The sequence below is a fragment of the Scyliorhinus torazame genome, chromosome 1 (genome assembly GCF_047496885.1).
Source record: "Scyliorhinus torazame isolate Kashiwa2021f chromosome 1, sScyTor2.1, whole genome shotgun sequence".
NCBI classification, from domain to species: Eukaryota; Metazoa; Chordata; class Chondrichthyes; order Carcharhiniformes; family Scyliorhinidae; genus Scyliorhinus; species Scyliorhinus torazame.
In genome coordinates this window covers 356,551,320-356,567,374 of record NC_092707.1, presented here as the reverse complement: position 1 = coordinate 356,567,374, position 16,055 = coordinate 356,551,320, and the positions used below count along the sequence as shown (strand labels likewise).

General features: G+C 47.0%; 1 protein-coding gene across 3 annotated transcripts in view; it reads left to right on the top strand.

The window, feature by feature from the left end:
• Window positions 1-16,055, top strand: part of epas1b (endothelial PAS domain protein 1b) — a 233,889-nt gene that overhangs the window by 182,410 nt on the left and 35,424 nt on the right. For all 3 annotated transcript variants that reach the window (XM_072510710.1, XM_072510702.1, XM_072510693.1), the window contains exon 8: window positions 14,860-15,007. In XM_072510710.1, the coding sequence (XP_072366811.1) occupies window positions 14,860-15,007 (148 nt within the window). The remainder of the gene's footprint in view (window positions 1-14,859; window positions 15,008-16,055) is intronic.

Genomic DNA, 16,055 nt, shown 5'->3' with positions numbered 1-16,055 from the left:
GCCCCAGTCCCATGGTAGGTCACTCGGCCTGTTCCCCCCCGTTCCCCCCTCCCCCACCCCAGCCAGCACGGCCAGTGTCTGGCCCGGTAGCCCACAGTCACTCCACTCCATGTCCTACCTCCTCTCTCTCTCCCTCAGCAGCCAACACACCGGTTTCACGGTTTTTGAAAGTACAAGTGAACCGCGCCGTGGGGAACTCGGCCCATCGAAGGAGGAGAATGGTGGAGAATACCGGGTCGGGCCGGCTAATGATATTCAAATGGTTTTTACTGTACGTGCGTTCCAGTACGCATTGACGCCGTTATCGAGGTGATGGAGAATCCCGATTTGGCGTCAAATCAGCGTCCGCCGCGATTTTCGCGTCGGAATCTATTCCCTGCCCAATCGCGTTTTGTGATTTCGCCATCGGCAAACGGAAATCCCGTCCAACATATTTAATAAATATTGCTGTTGGGAGTTGAAAGCTGCAGTATCTAGCTCGGTAGCAAGTCTCAAATTTCCAGTCAGATACTGGAACTGAAGTTTGCAATTATCAATGTTATTGGACTGATTACGATCACTATCAATCGATTAGTGGACAATTTTTAGGTAGGATGTAGTCAATGAGTGAAGGACGGCTTCAGAGTTAGCAGTGGTCAGGTGTGTAAATCAGGAAGAATACATTAAAAGGTAAAGATGACAAGACTTTGAATCAGAGAATAAAAAGGTGACTGCAGGGAGAAAGGGGAAAAAGATAAACCTATCCAGACAATGGCAAAAATAGCTTTCAGAAACAGTTGAATTGATAGACAAATGATTTATCGAGCAAACCTAGTTGCATTTGCTTACAACACAAATAAAATACTATAACTTAACTATGGTGCAACTCTCAACAGTCAGAGCGTTGTCTCAGTGTATTAAAAGAAAAGCTGCTGACAGGAATAATCTGTCCAAAGAGCTATTTACAATCAAGTGGGTTATGCCTGTTCCCTTTATCTGGGAGTTAACTGCCTCCACCAACCCCCAACCCCCATTCATTGCATCCAGAATCATAGAATCCCTACAGTGCAGAAGGAAGCCATTCGGTCCATCGAGTCTGCACTGACCCTTTGAAAGAGCACCCTACCTAGGCCGAATCCCCTCTCTAGTCCTGTATCCCCACCTAACCTTTGGATACTAAGGAGCAATTTAGCATGGTCAATCCACCTAACCTGCATATCTTTGGACTGTGGGAGGAAACCGGAGCATCCGAGGTCGGAATTGAACCCGGGTCCCTGGTGCTGTGAGGCAGCAGTGCAAAACACTGTGCCACCGTGCTGCCCCTGTGCCACCATGCCGACTTCTTCACATATGCATAATGTTTGCTTGTGGGCTGTTCTCTTTGAAGCTGCCTCCCTAAAACAGCCTGATTGGAATAGTCCAACTCAACACCCTATGGAAAAATACATTGTGAATGCCTGTTAAGAGCAGCTAGTTAAACAATGGAAAGGAAAGTGGGGGAGGGTGTAAGATGGGCGGCTAACCCCCTGCTGCCTGCTCCCTTCCTGACAGGAACAGCTCAAATTGACCCCACAGATTGAGTTTGACATTTTGTGTGACAATACTGTACATTTAGAAAAGGCAAACAACCCACAAACAAGTAAATTGTTCCATTTATTAAGAGTGCAGTTGAACCTTTAGAATGAAGGAATGGTTGAAGCGAAAGTATGCATAGATTCCTCAAAGGGTACCAATCTTTTGTGCCAGTGCGAAAGCAATTAAATTACAGATATGTTCCTGATAATTCAAAATGCAAGTCGCCAAATTATGGAGTCATGTTAATTTCCCAGAATTTAAGTATTTCTCTGATGCAGCCAAGGGAAAGGGACAATCCTGGATGTTACCATACGGCAGAAAGGAAGGTTGAAGATCTATCATCAGACATCTTTCATATAGCTTCCATCGGTCAGCAACTTGTTGAAAGCAGTTATCAGGAATGACACGAACAGTGTACCATGCCGTATCAAGCACACGTGTGCAGGCACTACAATATTAGTAAACCAAAAGGTTCGGGCTGCAGCATCTGAAAGTCATGGAGTCAATGTGACACAGAAGAAGACATCCAGTCTATCCTGGTGCTCTGCAGAGCAATCCAGTCAATCTCCTGCGTTGTCCTCACAGACCTTCAAGTTTATTTCCCTCAAGTCTCCGTTATAGGCCATACAATGATAGTTCAAGAACTAAAATAAAGATTTGTGAAGCAGTCACTTTGAGGGGAAAAAGTGAACGTTTCAAGAGACTGGGAATAGGAATTTTATTGAAGAGTGGTGAAGGAGCCAGAGCTGGTAACTACAAACCTCAGTAGTTGGAAGAATAATGGAATCAAATGATCATGAAATATTATGCATTGCCAATAAATAAATCACAGTCAACGTGGATTTTAAAGTTATATGTTGCCCTCACGGGAAACTCTTTTACGAAGCAAGGTCACTGGTTACCAAGTAGAAGACCAAGGCACAGATTAACAACTGACTAAAGATAAGGATGCAGAAGGTGGCAATAAGAGGAGATGGGTCACGTTAAGGGGAAGTGTTGAATCAGTGGGATGGGCACAGGGGGAAGACTCTGCTATTGGGACTGTAATCTCTCCACTTTTTGGTGCATGGAAATGAATAAAAATCACAGTATCATGATAGTTAAATGTGCAAAGTCATCATGCTCAATTAACCATAACGAAAGGAGGCAGATATTAGTAAGAAAGCTCAATGAGGTTTGTATCTGGGTTATTCAGTGGCAAAATAAGTTTTGCTGTGCAAACATTATGAAGTGATAATAAAGAACATTAAGAGCTGGATGAAAGAGATTTGAATGAATAAGGGAGCGGGGCGAATACATGCAATTATAACTATTTGCTCTACTTTATTAAGGACGGCATGGTAGCACAGTGGTTAGCACTGTTGCTTCACAGCTCCAGGGTCCCAGGCTCGATTCCCGGCTTGGGTCACTGTCTGTGCGGAGTCTGCATGTTCTCCCCGTGACTGTGTTTCCTCCGGGTGCTCCAGTTTCCTCCCACAGTCCAAAGATATGTAGGTAAGGTGGGTTGGTCATGCTAAATTGCCCTTAGTGTCCAAAAAGGTTAGGTGGGGTTACTGGGTTACGGGGATAGGGTGGCGGTGTGGGCTTAAGTAGGATGCTCTTTCCAAGGGCTGGTGCAGACTCGATGGGCCGAATGGCCTCCTTCTACACTGTAAATTCTATGATTCTATGATGATTAAATCAATAATTTAAATTGGATAGACTAATTACTACATGGGTTCCTGTCGCAGAGTGAGCAGTGGCTCTGAATCAGGTGCTTTGGGTTTGTGTACCACCCCAGGGTTTGATTTTTTTCCCGCATGACGGGATTTTCCACCCCAGCAGCAAAATGAGTTGGTGGAGAGCTCATTGCCTCCGATACTGGCTGCCCCACAACCAAGGAGCCTTAAATTGCTGGAGGCTTTCAGCCAATCAGTCAGGAGGAAGTTGCACCTCAACGAGCTACCAGCCAATTTGATTGGCTTATAGCTCTCTAATCCCAGCAATACCAGGAACCTTAATGGACAGGACAGAGATTGCAAGCAGTTCCCAGAATCTTAAGTCCCAGAATTCAGGACCAGATCAATTTTGGGGAGGGACTCAGAGCAGGGAAAGGAGATGAGATCCAGGGCTGGTGGGCAGAAGTGGGTTGGGGATGTTGGTGGGGAAGCTGGGTGGTGTGGAGAAAGGACCCAGTGTTGAAAGGAGGCTTTTGACGGAGACACACTCCCTCCCCTCCTTTCCCACCAGAGGCCTGAATAGAGTTACTTCCTGGTCATCCCTCCACAGTGGGATTTCTCCTGGAAACCTAAAAATTAAGGCTGGGCAGGAAATGACCCTTAAGTGGTCATTATTTAGCCATTTAAGGGCTCAATTGGGGCAAGGGTGAATGGGCTGGCCTAGGTCTTGTCCATCCCACTGTAAAATTGTGGAGTGCTCGGGGCAGGTGGGAGCCGAGTGGGAAGGCCATCCAAGGATTTTTGTGGGCCAAGCTAACTGCAGACTCACAAGTGGGGAAACATAAAGGGCGGTATTTTCCCCCCCCACGCAGGGTGGGAGAATCCCCGGGCGCCACGCGAGTCACGCCACGCTGCCCCGACACCCGCACGTGAGTCTCCCACCCCCCCGAAATCAGCGCCGCGAGAATTGCACTGGGCCGCTCGGAGAATCGCCGCAAACGGCGAGTGGCGATTCTCTGGCCCGGGTGGGCCGAGCGGCCAGCGAATAAAATGACGGTCCCGCCGGTGCCGTTCACCCCTGGTCGCTGCCGGTGGGAACTGTGCGGGAACGCTGAGGGGGGGGTCGGCCAGTGGGGGGGTGAGGGGGGCTCCTTCACTGGGGGGGGCCTCTGATGGGGTCTGGCCCGCGATCGGGGCCCACCAATCGGCGGGCCGACCCCGCCCTCCCTGGGCCTACCTCCTTCCGCGGCCGGCCCCAGAACCCTGGCGCCATGTTGGTGAGGGGCCGGCGCGCGTAAGAAGTTCCCCGTGCATACGCAGGATGGCGCGGCCCAACTGCGCATGTGCAGGAATGAGCTGCCCCAACTGCGCATGCGTGGGTTGGCGCGGCGGCTGGAGCAACGTGAACCGCTCCAGCAGCGTGCTGGCCCCCTATGGGGGCCAGAATAGGTTGTGTCCAGGCCCTGTCCGCGCCGTCGTGAAACACGACGGTGTTCATGACAGCGCGGGCACTTAGTCCCGGGAACGGAGAATCCTGCCCAAAATGCTGCCCCTTAGATTTAATAGCCATGGAAGGTGCATTCATAACATGGCCCCATACAATAGTTAAACTGTAAGGCAGGCTTTTATTCAAGGAAAAGAGGAACTTGGGATAAAGGTAATGTAACAACAATGGGGAACTATAAATCATCTTATAGGCTGGGCAAATTAAACTGGGGAAAGTATCTTGGAGGAAGGGTTTATGGAATATGTTTGAGACAGCTTCTTAAAACTGTTTCTGAAAACATTGCGAAACCAGCAAGGGAACAGACTATTTTAGATCACCCTGGGTAACATTTTACATTTTACATCAACACCATTAGTAATTGCCGAAGGAAATTAGTACGAGACACTGTCGGGGAAGAGTGAACATATGGGCGAAATTCTCCCGAAACGGCGTGATGTCCGCCGACTGGCGCCCAAAACGGCTCCAATCAGACGGGCATCGCGCCGCCCCAAAGGTGCGGAATGCTCCGCATCTTTGGGGGCCGAGCCCCAACATTGAGGAATTTCCGGAGGAATTTCCGCCCTGCCAGCTGGCGGAAACGGCCTTTGTTGCCCCGCCAGCTGGCGCGGAAATGACATGTCGGGGCGGCGCATGCGCGGGAGCGTCAGCGGCCGCTGAAAGTTTCCCGCGCATGCGCAGTGGAGGGAGTCTCTTCCGCCTCCGCCATGGTGGAGACCGTGGCGGAGGCAGAAGGGAAAGAGTGCCCCCACGGCCCAGGCCTGCCCGCGGATCAGTGGGCCCCGATCGCGGGCCAGGCCACCGTGGGGGCACCCCCTGTGTCAGATCGCCCCGCGCCCCCCCCAGGACCCCGGAGCCCGCCCACGCCTGTGGTGTTGGGCGTTCTGACACACAGATGAGCCAACACGGTTGTATATGGTACAACGCTATTTTATTTTAACTTTCTATGTACAGTTTTGTCTTGATACTCTGCACGTGGGGATTCCCTGTTTGTGATCTTGTAACAGGTCTTGTCCGTGTCTTTGTCCCCAGACCTACTGTCCACTTGGTGTCGTGCTCGTGCTTTTATGTGGTTGGTGTTCTTGTTTGTGATTGGTTGTGTGCTCTGATTTGTCTGTTTGTGTGTCCATCATGATGTGTGTGTTTGAATATCATGACATCCCCCCTTTTTACAAAGATATGTGCCTACGTGGTAATAAATATGATCGCGTCGTGAGTGCATCTAAGAGTGTGTGTGTGTTGTGTACAGCATGTGCATATGACGTAACTGTTTACATGGGGCGATGTCGGGTGCGTCACATGAACAAGGTTGTACCATAACAGAACATGAATGCGAACGAGAAAAAAAAACTTGAACAGTGGTCCAGTCAGACGATATCTGGAACGATAAACAACAACAGGTTATCAAATAAAATTGTGTAACTTATTAGACATATGAACGGTGTTATAAGTCCAGTCTAATGGGCTTGCGACGAGTTCGGGTTGACCGCCTCAAGGGTGGGTCAAGAACCACCGGCTGATGTGCAAGCATGGCCATGGGTGGCGATGGAGAGGGCGTGATCTGCAGCAGCTCCACAAAGTCATCCTCGGAAGCCTGTTGAGGATCTGGCGTGTGCGTACTGTGTGGCTGCGAGCGTGGAAGTCGGCGAAGGGCGCGCCAATTGCGGCGACGCACTGAACCATCCGGCATGCGAACCAGGAACGAGCGGGGAGCCACATGTCGGAGGACTTCGGCCGGTGCTGACCAGCCACCATACGGTTGATAGACGCGTACTTTGTCTCCGGAGGACAGGGGGGGCAGGTCCGTCGCTCATGTGTCGTACTGACTTTTCTGGCGATCACGCTGCATTTGCATGTTCCGAAGAACCGTCTCATGGTCTGTTGTTGATGATGTTGACCAGGGGGCGGTGGTCAGTTTCAACCGTAATCGTGGCAGGCCATACACATAGTCGTGGAACATGTCCAGTCCAGTTAACAAGCCCAGGCATTCTTTTTCTATTTGCGCGTAGCGCTGTTCGGTAGGGGTCATGGCTCGTGAGGCATATGCAACCGGGGCCCATGACGACGTGCTGTCTTTTTGCAGGAGTACCGCTCCAATACCAGATTGGCTGGCGTCTGTTGAGATCTTTGTAGGGCGAGGCGTGTCAAAGAACGCCAGCACTGGTGCCGTGACCAGTTTGTGCTTGAGCTCCTCCCATTCCAGCTGATGCGATTGCTGCCAGTGGAATTCTGTTGATTTTTTTACGAGATGGCGCATATTCGTTGTATGAGAAGCCAGGTTGGGAATGAACTTCCCAAGGAAGTTGACCATGCCCAGGTATCTTAGGACAGCCTTCTTGTCAGCCGGCCGTGACATGGCTGTGATGGCGCTAACTTTGTCTACATCGGGACGGACCCCTGATCGTGAGATGTGGTCCCCGAGGAATTTCAGCTCCATCTGGCCGAAGGCACACTTGGCGCGGTTGAGATGAAGGCCATTTTGTCGTATGCGGGTGAAGACACGTCGTAGACGATGCATGTGTTCCTGCGGAGTGGTGGACCAAATGGTGATATCGTCCACATATACACGTACCCCTTCGATGCCTTCCATCATCTGCTCCATAATGCGGTGGAAAACTTCAGATGCTGAAATGATGCCGAATGGCATCCGGTTGTAGCAGAATCTGCCAAAAGGGGTGTTGAACGTGCATAGCCTTCGGCTGGCCGGGTCCAATTGGATCTGCCAAAATCCTTTGGACGCATCCAATTTGGTAAATATTTTGGCTTGCGCCATCTCGCTGGTGAGGTCCTCTCGTTTCGGGATGGGATAGTGTTCCCGCATGATGTTGTTATTCAGATCTTTAGGATCTATACATATGCGGAGCTCGCCAGAGGGCTTCTTTACACAGACCATGGAGCTGACCCATGGCGTGGGCTCCGTGACCCTGGATAAGAACCCTTGGTCCTGAAGATCCTGCAGCTGCAACTTGAGGCGGTCTTTGAGTGGCGCAGGAACCCTGCGAGGTGCGTGAACGACAGGGATGGCGTCCGGTTTGAGTCGAATCTTGTACGTGTATGGCAATGTACCCATGCCTTCAAAAACCTCCTGGTTGTGAGCAAGGAGGGAATGGAGATTTGCGTGGAACTCAGCATCCGGGAAGTCGGATATCTCATCTGGAGAGAGAGACATAATGCGCTGTACCAGGTGAAGGACCTTACACGCCTGTGCGCCCAGTAACGAGTCTTTTGATGAGCCGACAACTTCGAAGGGGAGTGTGGCCGTGTGCATCTTGTGAGTTATCTGTAGCTGGCAAGATCCTATGGACGGGATGACGTTCCCGTTATAATCAACCATCTTGAGCCGGGATGGCGTGATGGGTGGTTTGACCTTCATGGCCTGGAATGCAGAATATGCAATCAGGTTGGCGGATGCGCCGGTGTCCAGACGGAAGGTGACGCGCGATCGGTTGACCGTCAGGGTGGCACACCACTCATCGGCTGGATTGATGGCATTGACCTTGTTGACATCGATGACGGAAACGTGGAAGGCATCCTGGTCATCTGCATCACTTAACTGGAAGTCTTGATGCGTGGGCTGGACGGTCCTGACTTGTCTGCGAGATTGTCGGGGATGTGCAGGATCCATGGGTTGAGCCGAACGACAGTGGGCAGCATAGTGGCCCATCTTGCCACATCTGAGGCACTGTCGGTTTTTAGCAGGACATTGCCCTTTTAAGTGTACAGCTCCACAAATGCCGCACGTCATGACGTCACGGCGTTCGTTGCGCCACTGCGCCTGCGCAGTGCGTCCCTTGATGTGGCCGTTATTTTTGGCGCGCACCAGTGCGGGAGACGGCGAAAAGCGCGGGAAGCGGCCGCTGTCGTCAGGGCCGTGGGTCGGGAAGTAATCGACGGCCTGGATGCGTTCGGCGTCGTGGGCGGCCTGGCTTGCCGATTCGACGGCTGGGGACCCCCTCCGTGCCAACTCGGACGCCTGAAATCGGGCAAAACGGCAGGTTGCATTCTCGTGGAGGACACAGGCTTCCACAGCAGACGCTAAGGTGAGGCTTTTTATTTTAAGAAGCTGCTGGCGTAGGCCACTAGAGGCAACGCCAAAAACAATCTGGTCCCTGATCATGGACTCTGTGGTGCTGCCGTAACCGCAGGACTGCGCTAGAATTCGGAGGTGCGTCAAAAAGGGTTGAAAAAGCTCCTCCTTCCCTTGCAGGCGTTGCTGAAAGAGGTATCTTTCAAAACTTTCATTCACTTCAACCTTAAAGTGCTGGTCCAGTTTGAGGATGACCGTGTCATACTTGGATTGGTTTTCGCCTTCTTCGAACACCAGTGAGTTGAAGACGTCGAGGGCGTGCTGACCTGCGTAGAAGAGGAGCCTTGCAATCTTCGTTTCATCCGAGGCACTCTTTTCGTTGGCTCGGATGTACAGGTCAAATCGCTGCCTGAAGAGCTTCCAATTGGTACCTAGGTTCCCCGCGACTTGCAACGGCTGCGGTTTGTCGGTGCGGTCCATGTCCAGAATGGCAGGTTAGTTGGCAGGTATCGATCCACTCCTGTACCATGTGGTGTTGGGCGTTCTGACACACAGATGAGCCAACACGGTTGTATATGGTACAACGCTATTTTATTTAAACTTTCTATGTACAGTTTTGTCTTGATACTCTGCACGTGGGGATTCCCTGTTTGTGATCTTGTAACAGGTCTTGTCCGTGTCTTTGTCCCCAGACCTACTGTCCACTAGGTGTCGTGCTCGTGCTTTTATGTGGTTGGTGTCCTTGTGTGTGATTGGTTGTGGTGTTGTGTGCTCTGATTTGTCTGTTGGTGTGTTCATCATGATGTGTGTGTTTGAATATCATGACAACGCCGCCTTGTCCCGCCGTTCAAATGGTTTAATCCACGGCGGCGGGACAGGCAATTTAACGGCGGGACTTTGGCCCATCCGGGCCTGAGAATCCAGCGGGGGGGGGGGGGCCGCCAACCGGCGCGGCCCGATTCCCGCCCCCGCCGAATATCCGGTACCGGAGACTTCGGCAACCGGCGGGTGCGGGATTCACGGCAGCCCCCGGCGAATACTCCAACCCGGCGGGGGGTCGGAGAATGACGCCCAATATAAGAACATTTCATATTGAGTTTGAACTTAACATATTTAAGTCTAAAATTAGAGTCTTAAATTTGAAAAAAGTCGGTAACATAGGTATGAGGGACAAGTTGGCTAAGGCAGATTGAAAAATCAGATTAAAATGCATGATGATAGATAAGCCTAGAATATATTTCATAGTTCTTAAAGAATATGCATCTCATTGATAAATAAAGACTCCACAGAAAAAGTAATCCACCGATGGATAGATGAAGGGTAGGATCGGATTCAAAGAAGAGGCTTATAATATTGCCAGGAAGAGTAGGATTAGGATAGAGTTAGAAACTAGCAAAGGGTGACCAAAAAAAATTGATAAAGACAGAGAAAATATAACGAGGACACGAAATATAAAAACATATTTCAAGAGCTTTTTCTAAATATACGAAAAAGTATCAGCAAAAGTAAACTGGGTTTCCTTAAAGGCTGAGACAGAAGAAATTATAATGGGGGATAAGGAAATGGCAGAAACATTAAACGGAAATGTTGCATCTGTCTTTATATTGGATGAAACAAAGAACCATTATGAATAATGGAGAAACAAGAGTCTAATGAGTGTGAGGAACATAATTAATTTTAAAGTACTGGAGCAATTATTGGGACTGGAAGAGGTGCCTGCAGAATAATGGATATATTGTTTGTCATCATACAAAATGCTTTCGATTCTGGAATGGTCCCAGTGCATTGGAAGGCAATTAAAGTAACAGATTATTCAAGAAGGAACTACAGGATAGTTACTGTGACACAGACGTCAGGAAAATGCTGGAATCCATCATTCAGGAAGTAGTAACAGGGTTCTTAGAAAATTATAAAATTATTGAGCACAGTAAACGAGGAAATTATGCGAGAATAGATCTAGTATGAGTTCTTTCAGGATGTACATGAAGGAAAAGTAGTAGAAGTAGTATATTTGGATTTTCAGAAGATATTCGATGAGATGTGACACCAAGTGCCGCACAAATAAAGGGGTTATCGGGCTGGAGGCTATATATTAGCATGGTTAAACACAAAACAGAGCAAGAATAAACAGGTCATTTTTGAGTTGGCCGGTTGTTTCAATTGAGGTACTATGGTGATCAATGGTGAGCCCTCAGTTATTTACAATCTATATCAGTAACTTAGGTGAAGGATCGCACTGGAATGTACCCACCGATACAAAACTAGGTGGGAAAATAAACTCCACGGAGTAAGCAAAGGGCTGAATTTTGTGAACTTCAATAATAATCAGGGTCATCTCTTGTTCCAACCCTGCTCATTGTCGCATCCTGCCCTCCAGCATGATTTTACGTAAGACAGTTGGTAGGCTTCCTCCACATTCGCAGTCTAATTAGGGACAGCAGTCATGCAGGAAGGCCAATTAGTGTGCCCGAAGTGAAGGGTGGCTGGCAGCTCCAATGTGAAGGCTGTGAGATGCTGGACTGCACAGAGCAGGAGAGCTCAGAACACGAGGGAGGCTCGATACTGATAATGGGACTGGCAGCCAATCCCTCATACTCAACACTGTAATAGTCTACAGGTGAAAAGCATAGATTTACAAGCATTGACAGGCGGATGGTCTTAAGGTTGCCATTTGATCCTTTAAAATGAACTCTGCATATGCATTTCATGACATTCTGACCTCCTGCTGTGGTCTTGCTTCCTCTGAGCAGACAAGTTGTCCAACACAGAGGCTGATTTCCTCTCCAACAGCAAATGGCTATAAGGAACAACCAGAAACCCATCAGCCACTAAGGTACATCTTTCGGGGAACTTTACAAAAATTGGTCAATACGGTAAAAAAAATAGTCCTGAAACAATGGGCAGGATTTCTCAGCCTGCCAGGGAAAAGGTCAGTGGAGATCACATCCTCACTGACGTCGGCAGCCCACAGCCATTTAACACTCTGTGAAATGTTAATTGGTTGAGACAGGTCTTCAACCACGTACTCTGGAGCAAGTCCCAACTCAGAGAACAAAGAACAAAGAACAAAGAAATGTACAGCACAGGAACAGGCCCTTCGGCCCTCCAAGCCCGTGCCGACCATACTGCCCGACTAAACTACAATCTTCTACACTTCCTGGGTCCGTATCCTTCTATTCCCATCCTATTCATATATTTGTCAAGATGCCCCTTAAATGTCCCTATCGTCCCTGCCTCCACTACCTCCTCCGGTAGTGAGTTCCAGGCACCCACTACCCTCTGCGTAAAAAACTTGCCTCGTACAAACTGCTGACCAGTTTGACTGGCCAAGTCCAAGCAGCATTATCGGCAGTGGTGGCCTACTGCTGGAATTACAGGCTGACCCTGGGTTCTAAGTACGAGGAAGTCAGGACAATGGTAAATTCAGAAGTCTTGTGATGGGAGCGGGAGAGAAAAGGAGGGGAAGGAAGAGGCGATGGATCCCATCGAGAAGGGGCACCAGTGATTTTTTTCCCCACAAAGGCAAAAGCAGGCTAACTATTTATTGGCTACTTTTGGGCCTCAATTAGGGAAAAAGTGCCCCCCCGCCACCCCTGGTAAAATTTCTGATAAGTTGAGACTGGGTGGAAAGGCCATCTGGAGACTTTTACGCCTGGACACCTGCCAGTGGGGGCCCATGAAATTCTGTCTAATATTTTCAGATATGTTTGGGCATTGAACCCGGCAAGTTTAGTGTTGTGAATGGCGGATTTAGTATAGATCTCAGGAATTTACAGCAGCTGAAATTAAAAACCAGAAAAGATAAACTTGTCTTCAGTTTTCATCAATATTGATTACCTACTGACATTTATAAGATAAGGCAGAAACAAAGGTTATTAAATCGTAGTTTATTAGGAAATTCCTCATTATAATTTTTGGCTGGGTGCATAGAAACTTGAAAATGAAAATCGCTTATTGTCACAAGTAGGCTTCAAATGAAGTTACTGTGAAAAGCCCCTAGTCGCCACATTCCGGTGCCTGTTCGGGGAGGCTGTTACGGGAATTGAACCATGCTGCTGGCCTGCCTTGGTCTGCTTTCAAAGCCAACGATTTAGCCCTGTGCTAAACAGCCCCTTACTTAGTATGGACATTTTCATTCATCTTTAATCTAGCTGTTCAGTGGATTAATAATGGAGACAATTAGAATACCCAGTTAATGAATTGTAAATTTACAGGTCTAATCAATGTACAATCTGCGAGTCTCTTGTAACATCCTTCTGCAAAGTTATGGTATTATTCTCTTTCAACCACCTCACTGATGACAGAATGGTCTGTCTTTTCCTCTCCAGCTTTCTTAACAGGAACCATTCTGTTTCCAAAAAACACGATTGAAGAACTCGCTCAATGTAGATGCAAAAATGGGAAATCAACAGTGTAGCATTCATGGGCTTAAAGACTTTCTTCATCTGAACTTACCTTGCGATGAGGTGCAGCTGATTTTTGGAAACAGCACTCTCACGTTTCCTCTTGTGCAACTTTACTCCATTTAGGAATGTATTCAGACCACTGGAAATGTCCATATTGCAACTGGACAGCATCCCTCAAGATATAATACCCCTCGCTTCTAAAGAGATGAGCCACAGGAACACCCTAGAGTTCTATTGTTAGGAACTTAGATTTGGTGATTGGAAATGCACATCAGTATAATTGAAACTGTGAATATATACAGTCCGTTGTATTTGCCCCCAGTGACCATTTGCTATAATGGGCCTAATAAAAAAAATTGGAACAGCCTTGTGGATTCAGGGGTGATTTACAAATGGTTCAGGCCTTTGAATCCTCATTTTAGCCATCCTAATTAGGGTTTAAGTTTCCAGCATGTTCAGAACATGGCTCAGTTGAGGAAGAAGGAAGACATTTCAGGGTCAGACTTAGCCACAGGAAGACACCTGCCAGTCAATGATATTGTCAAAGGCAAAGAGGGATTCAGGGATCTAAATTCTGGGTCTTATTGGATGAACAATAATGATTGAGGGATATGGCTGTACTACATCAAAGTACAAGTAAAGAGAGAGATGAGAAACCAGCAATTAAGTGAAATTATCTAAATTAAATTGGAAAGACTTTTAAACCCTATTTGATCGATATAATTCATCCTTAATTCATTTAACTGTCTATATTAATGACCCGTGTTCTACAACTAACTTCAAATGAATGTAATCTCAAACCTTCTGTTTCTTGTAACTATACACTTCTCCCTTTGATACCTCATTTAATTTCTTATTTTACAAAGCTTTTATCCTCAATGGTGGGAAATTTTTCAAGTTTCAGTGGTGCCAAAATAAAAAAATGTAATCGCTTAAATTGACAATTTCTGTTTATTCCATATCTTTTGTCTCTAATGCAAGGTGCCCATTGGCAACTGTTTTGTAGATCAGTATAAGGCAAACAGAGATCAGCAGCAGAGTTTAGCTTCCACATGGCAGTACTTGCGTAATCAGTGGCCTATCAGATCGGCAGCTACCCTTCTGGTGACATTGTGTGCTGCATGAAACAAGATTACAGCAATAACAAGGCCTTCTGGAAAACAAGTAACTGGGGCATGGCGCACATTGAGATGTTATTGATTGCGACCAATGTAATTATCCTTTCAAAACACAATGATAACTACCAGATTACTGCAGCCTACCCAAACTCATATTGGATCAAAGTACAGCTTAGAATACAAAGTAACAGATTTTCAAAAGTCAGATCACAAAAATAGTGCTGTATTTATGTACAGTGTAAACAGAGAAAACATCAATCAGAAATGCTGAATGTAATTTTTCTAGTGTTTTAATCTTTTAAGTGTTTTTAAAGTGTGTAAGAAGTTTGAAGATATAATTTGATAATATTTATAAATATAACGCAGTGAAGTATAGCCATTTCTATTTAGAGTATAAACAAAAATAGAATACAGAGTTTCTTGGGGACAATATTCAGCATTGCTATTATCAATATTATATAATCAAAGATTATATATAATATGCTGACTAGATGAAGTGCAACATATGTAGCAACCATCAGTACTTTTTGCTGGGTACTAAAAAAATGATTAACTGGAGCGATGTTCCTTTTTTGCCTCTTTATTTCAAAAGTGTGCACCAAAGGTCAAGCAGTTACTGGCCAGTACCGGATGCTCGCAAAACGTGGTGGATATGTGTGGGTTGAGACCCAAGGGACAGTCATCTACAACAGCCGTAACTCTCAGCCACAGTGTATTGTCTGCATCAACTATGTGCTGAGGTATGCCTGCGTTATTACACAATTGATTTGAGGGCCAGGAAACTAAGCACAGGATTTCTGCCTTGAAATGATCCTATTTTGATACCTATGAGTCTCTTATTGTTCTTGAGATGTGGTGAATTGAGACATGGTGAATTTGCCATCTACTGTACAGTCCTACTTTCTTAGGAAGGTGTGAGTGGTCCTTCAGCAGCCCTGGTGGTAAAAGGGAGTGGTCCTTCAACAGTCCTGTGGTAAAAGGGAGTGATCCTTCAGCAACCTGGTGGTAAAAGGGAGTGGTCCTTCAACAGTCCTGTGGTAAAAGGGAGTGATCCTTCAGCAACTTGGTGGTAAAAAGGAGTGGTCCTTCAGCAGCCCTGTGGTAAAATATACTTCTGTGAACGGAACTTAGAAAGATTTTTGAAGGAAGGACAACAAGCTAGTTACTCAAAAATGACAGAACTGACAGGAACTTAGACCAGCTGTTTTGCATTAAAATAGCCAAAATATTGAAAAAAATAGAAATACAGAATGGTACCTTGTTGAACCTACATGTGACTAGGGTTTGAATCTGTCAGAGTGCTGAAAATCATTTTACCATCAACAGTTATTGAATACAAACATGGTGCTAATATTTAAAAGTTACTGTGTTCCATTACCATTGAAGGAGTATCATTACACATGGAAAGCGCCATGGTTTAATCAGAGAAAATAATTCTGTAGGCAGATTTGGATGTCTGTATGTAGAGACAAAAAGAAAACAGGTCACATGCATAAAAGCAAACATTTTCATGAAAATGGGAACAAGGTTATTTAATTTGTATATATCATAGAATCCCTAAATTATAGAAGGAGGCCATTCGGCCCATTGAATGAGTCCCGACCCTTCAAAAGAGTACCCAACCGAGGCCCAATCCCATTGACCTATTCCAGCGAGCCACTCTAAGGGGCAATTTAGCATGGTCAATCCACTTAACATGCACTGTGGGAAGAAACCAGAGGAAACCCACAAAATCACGGGGAGAAAGTACAAACTCCGCACAGTCACCCGAGGTCAGAATGGAACCCT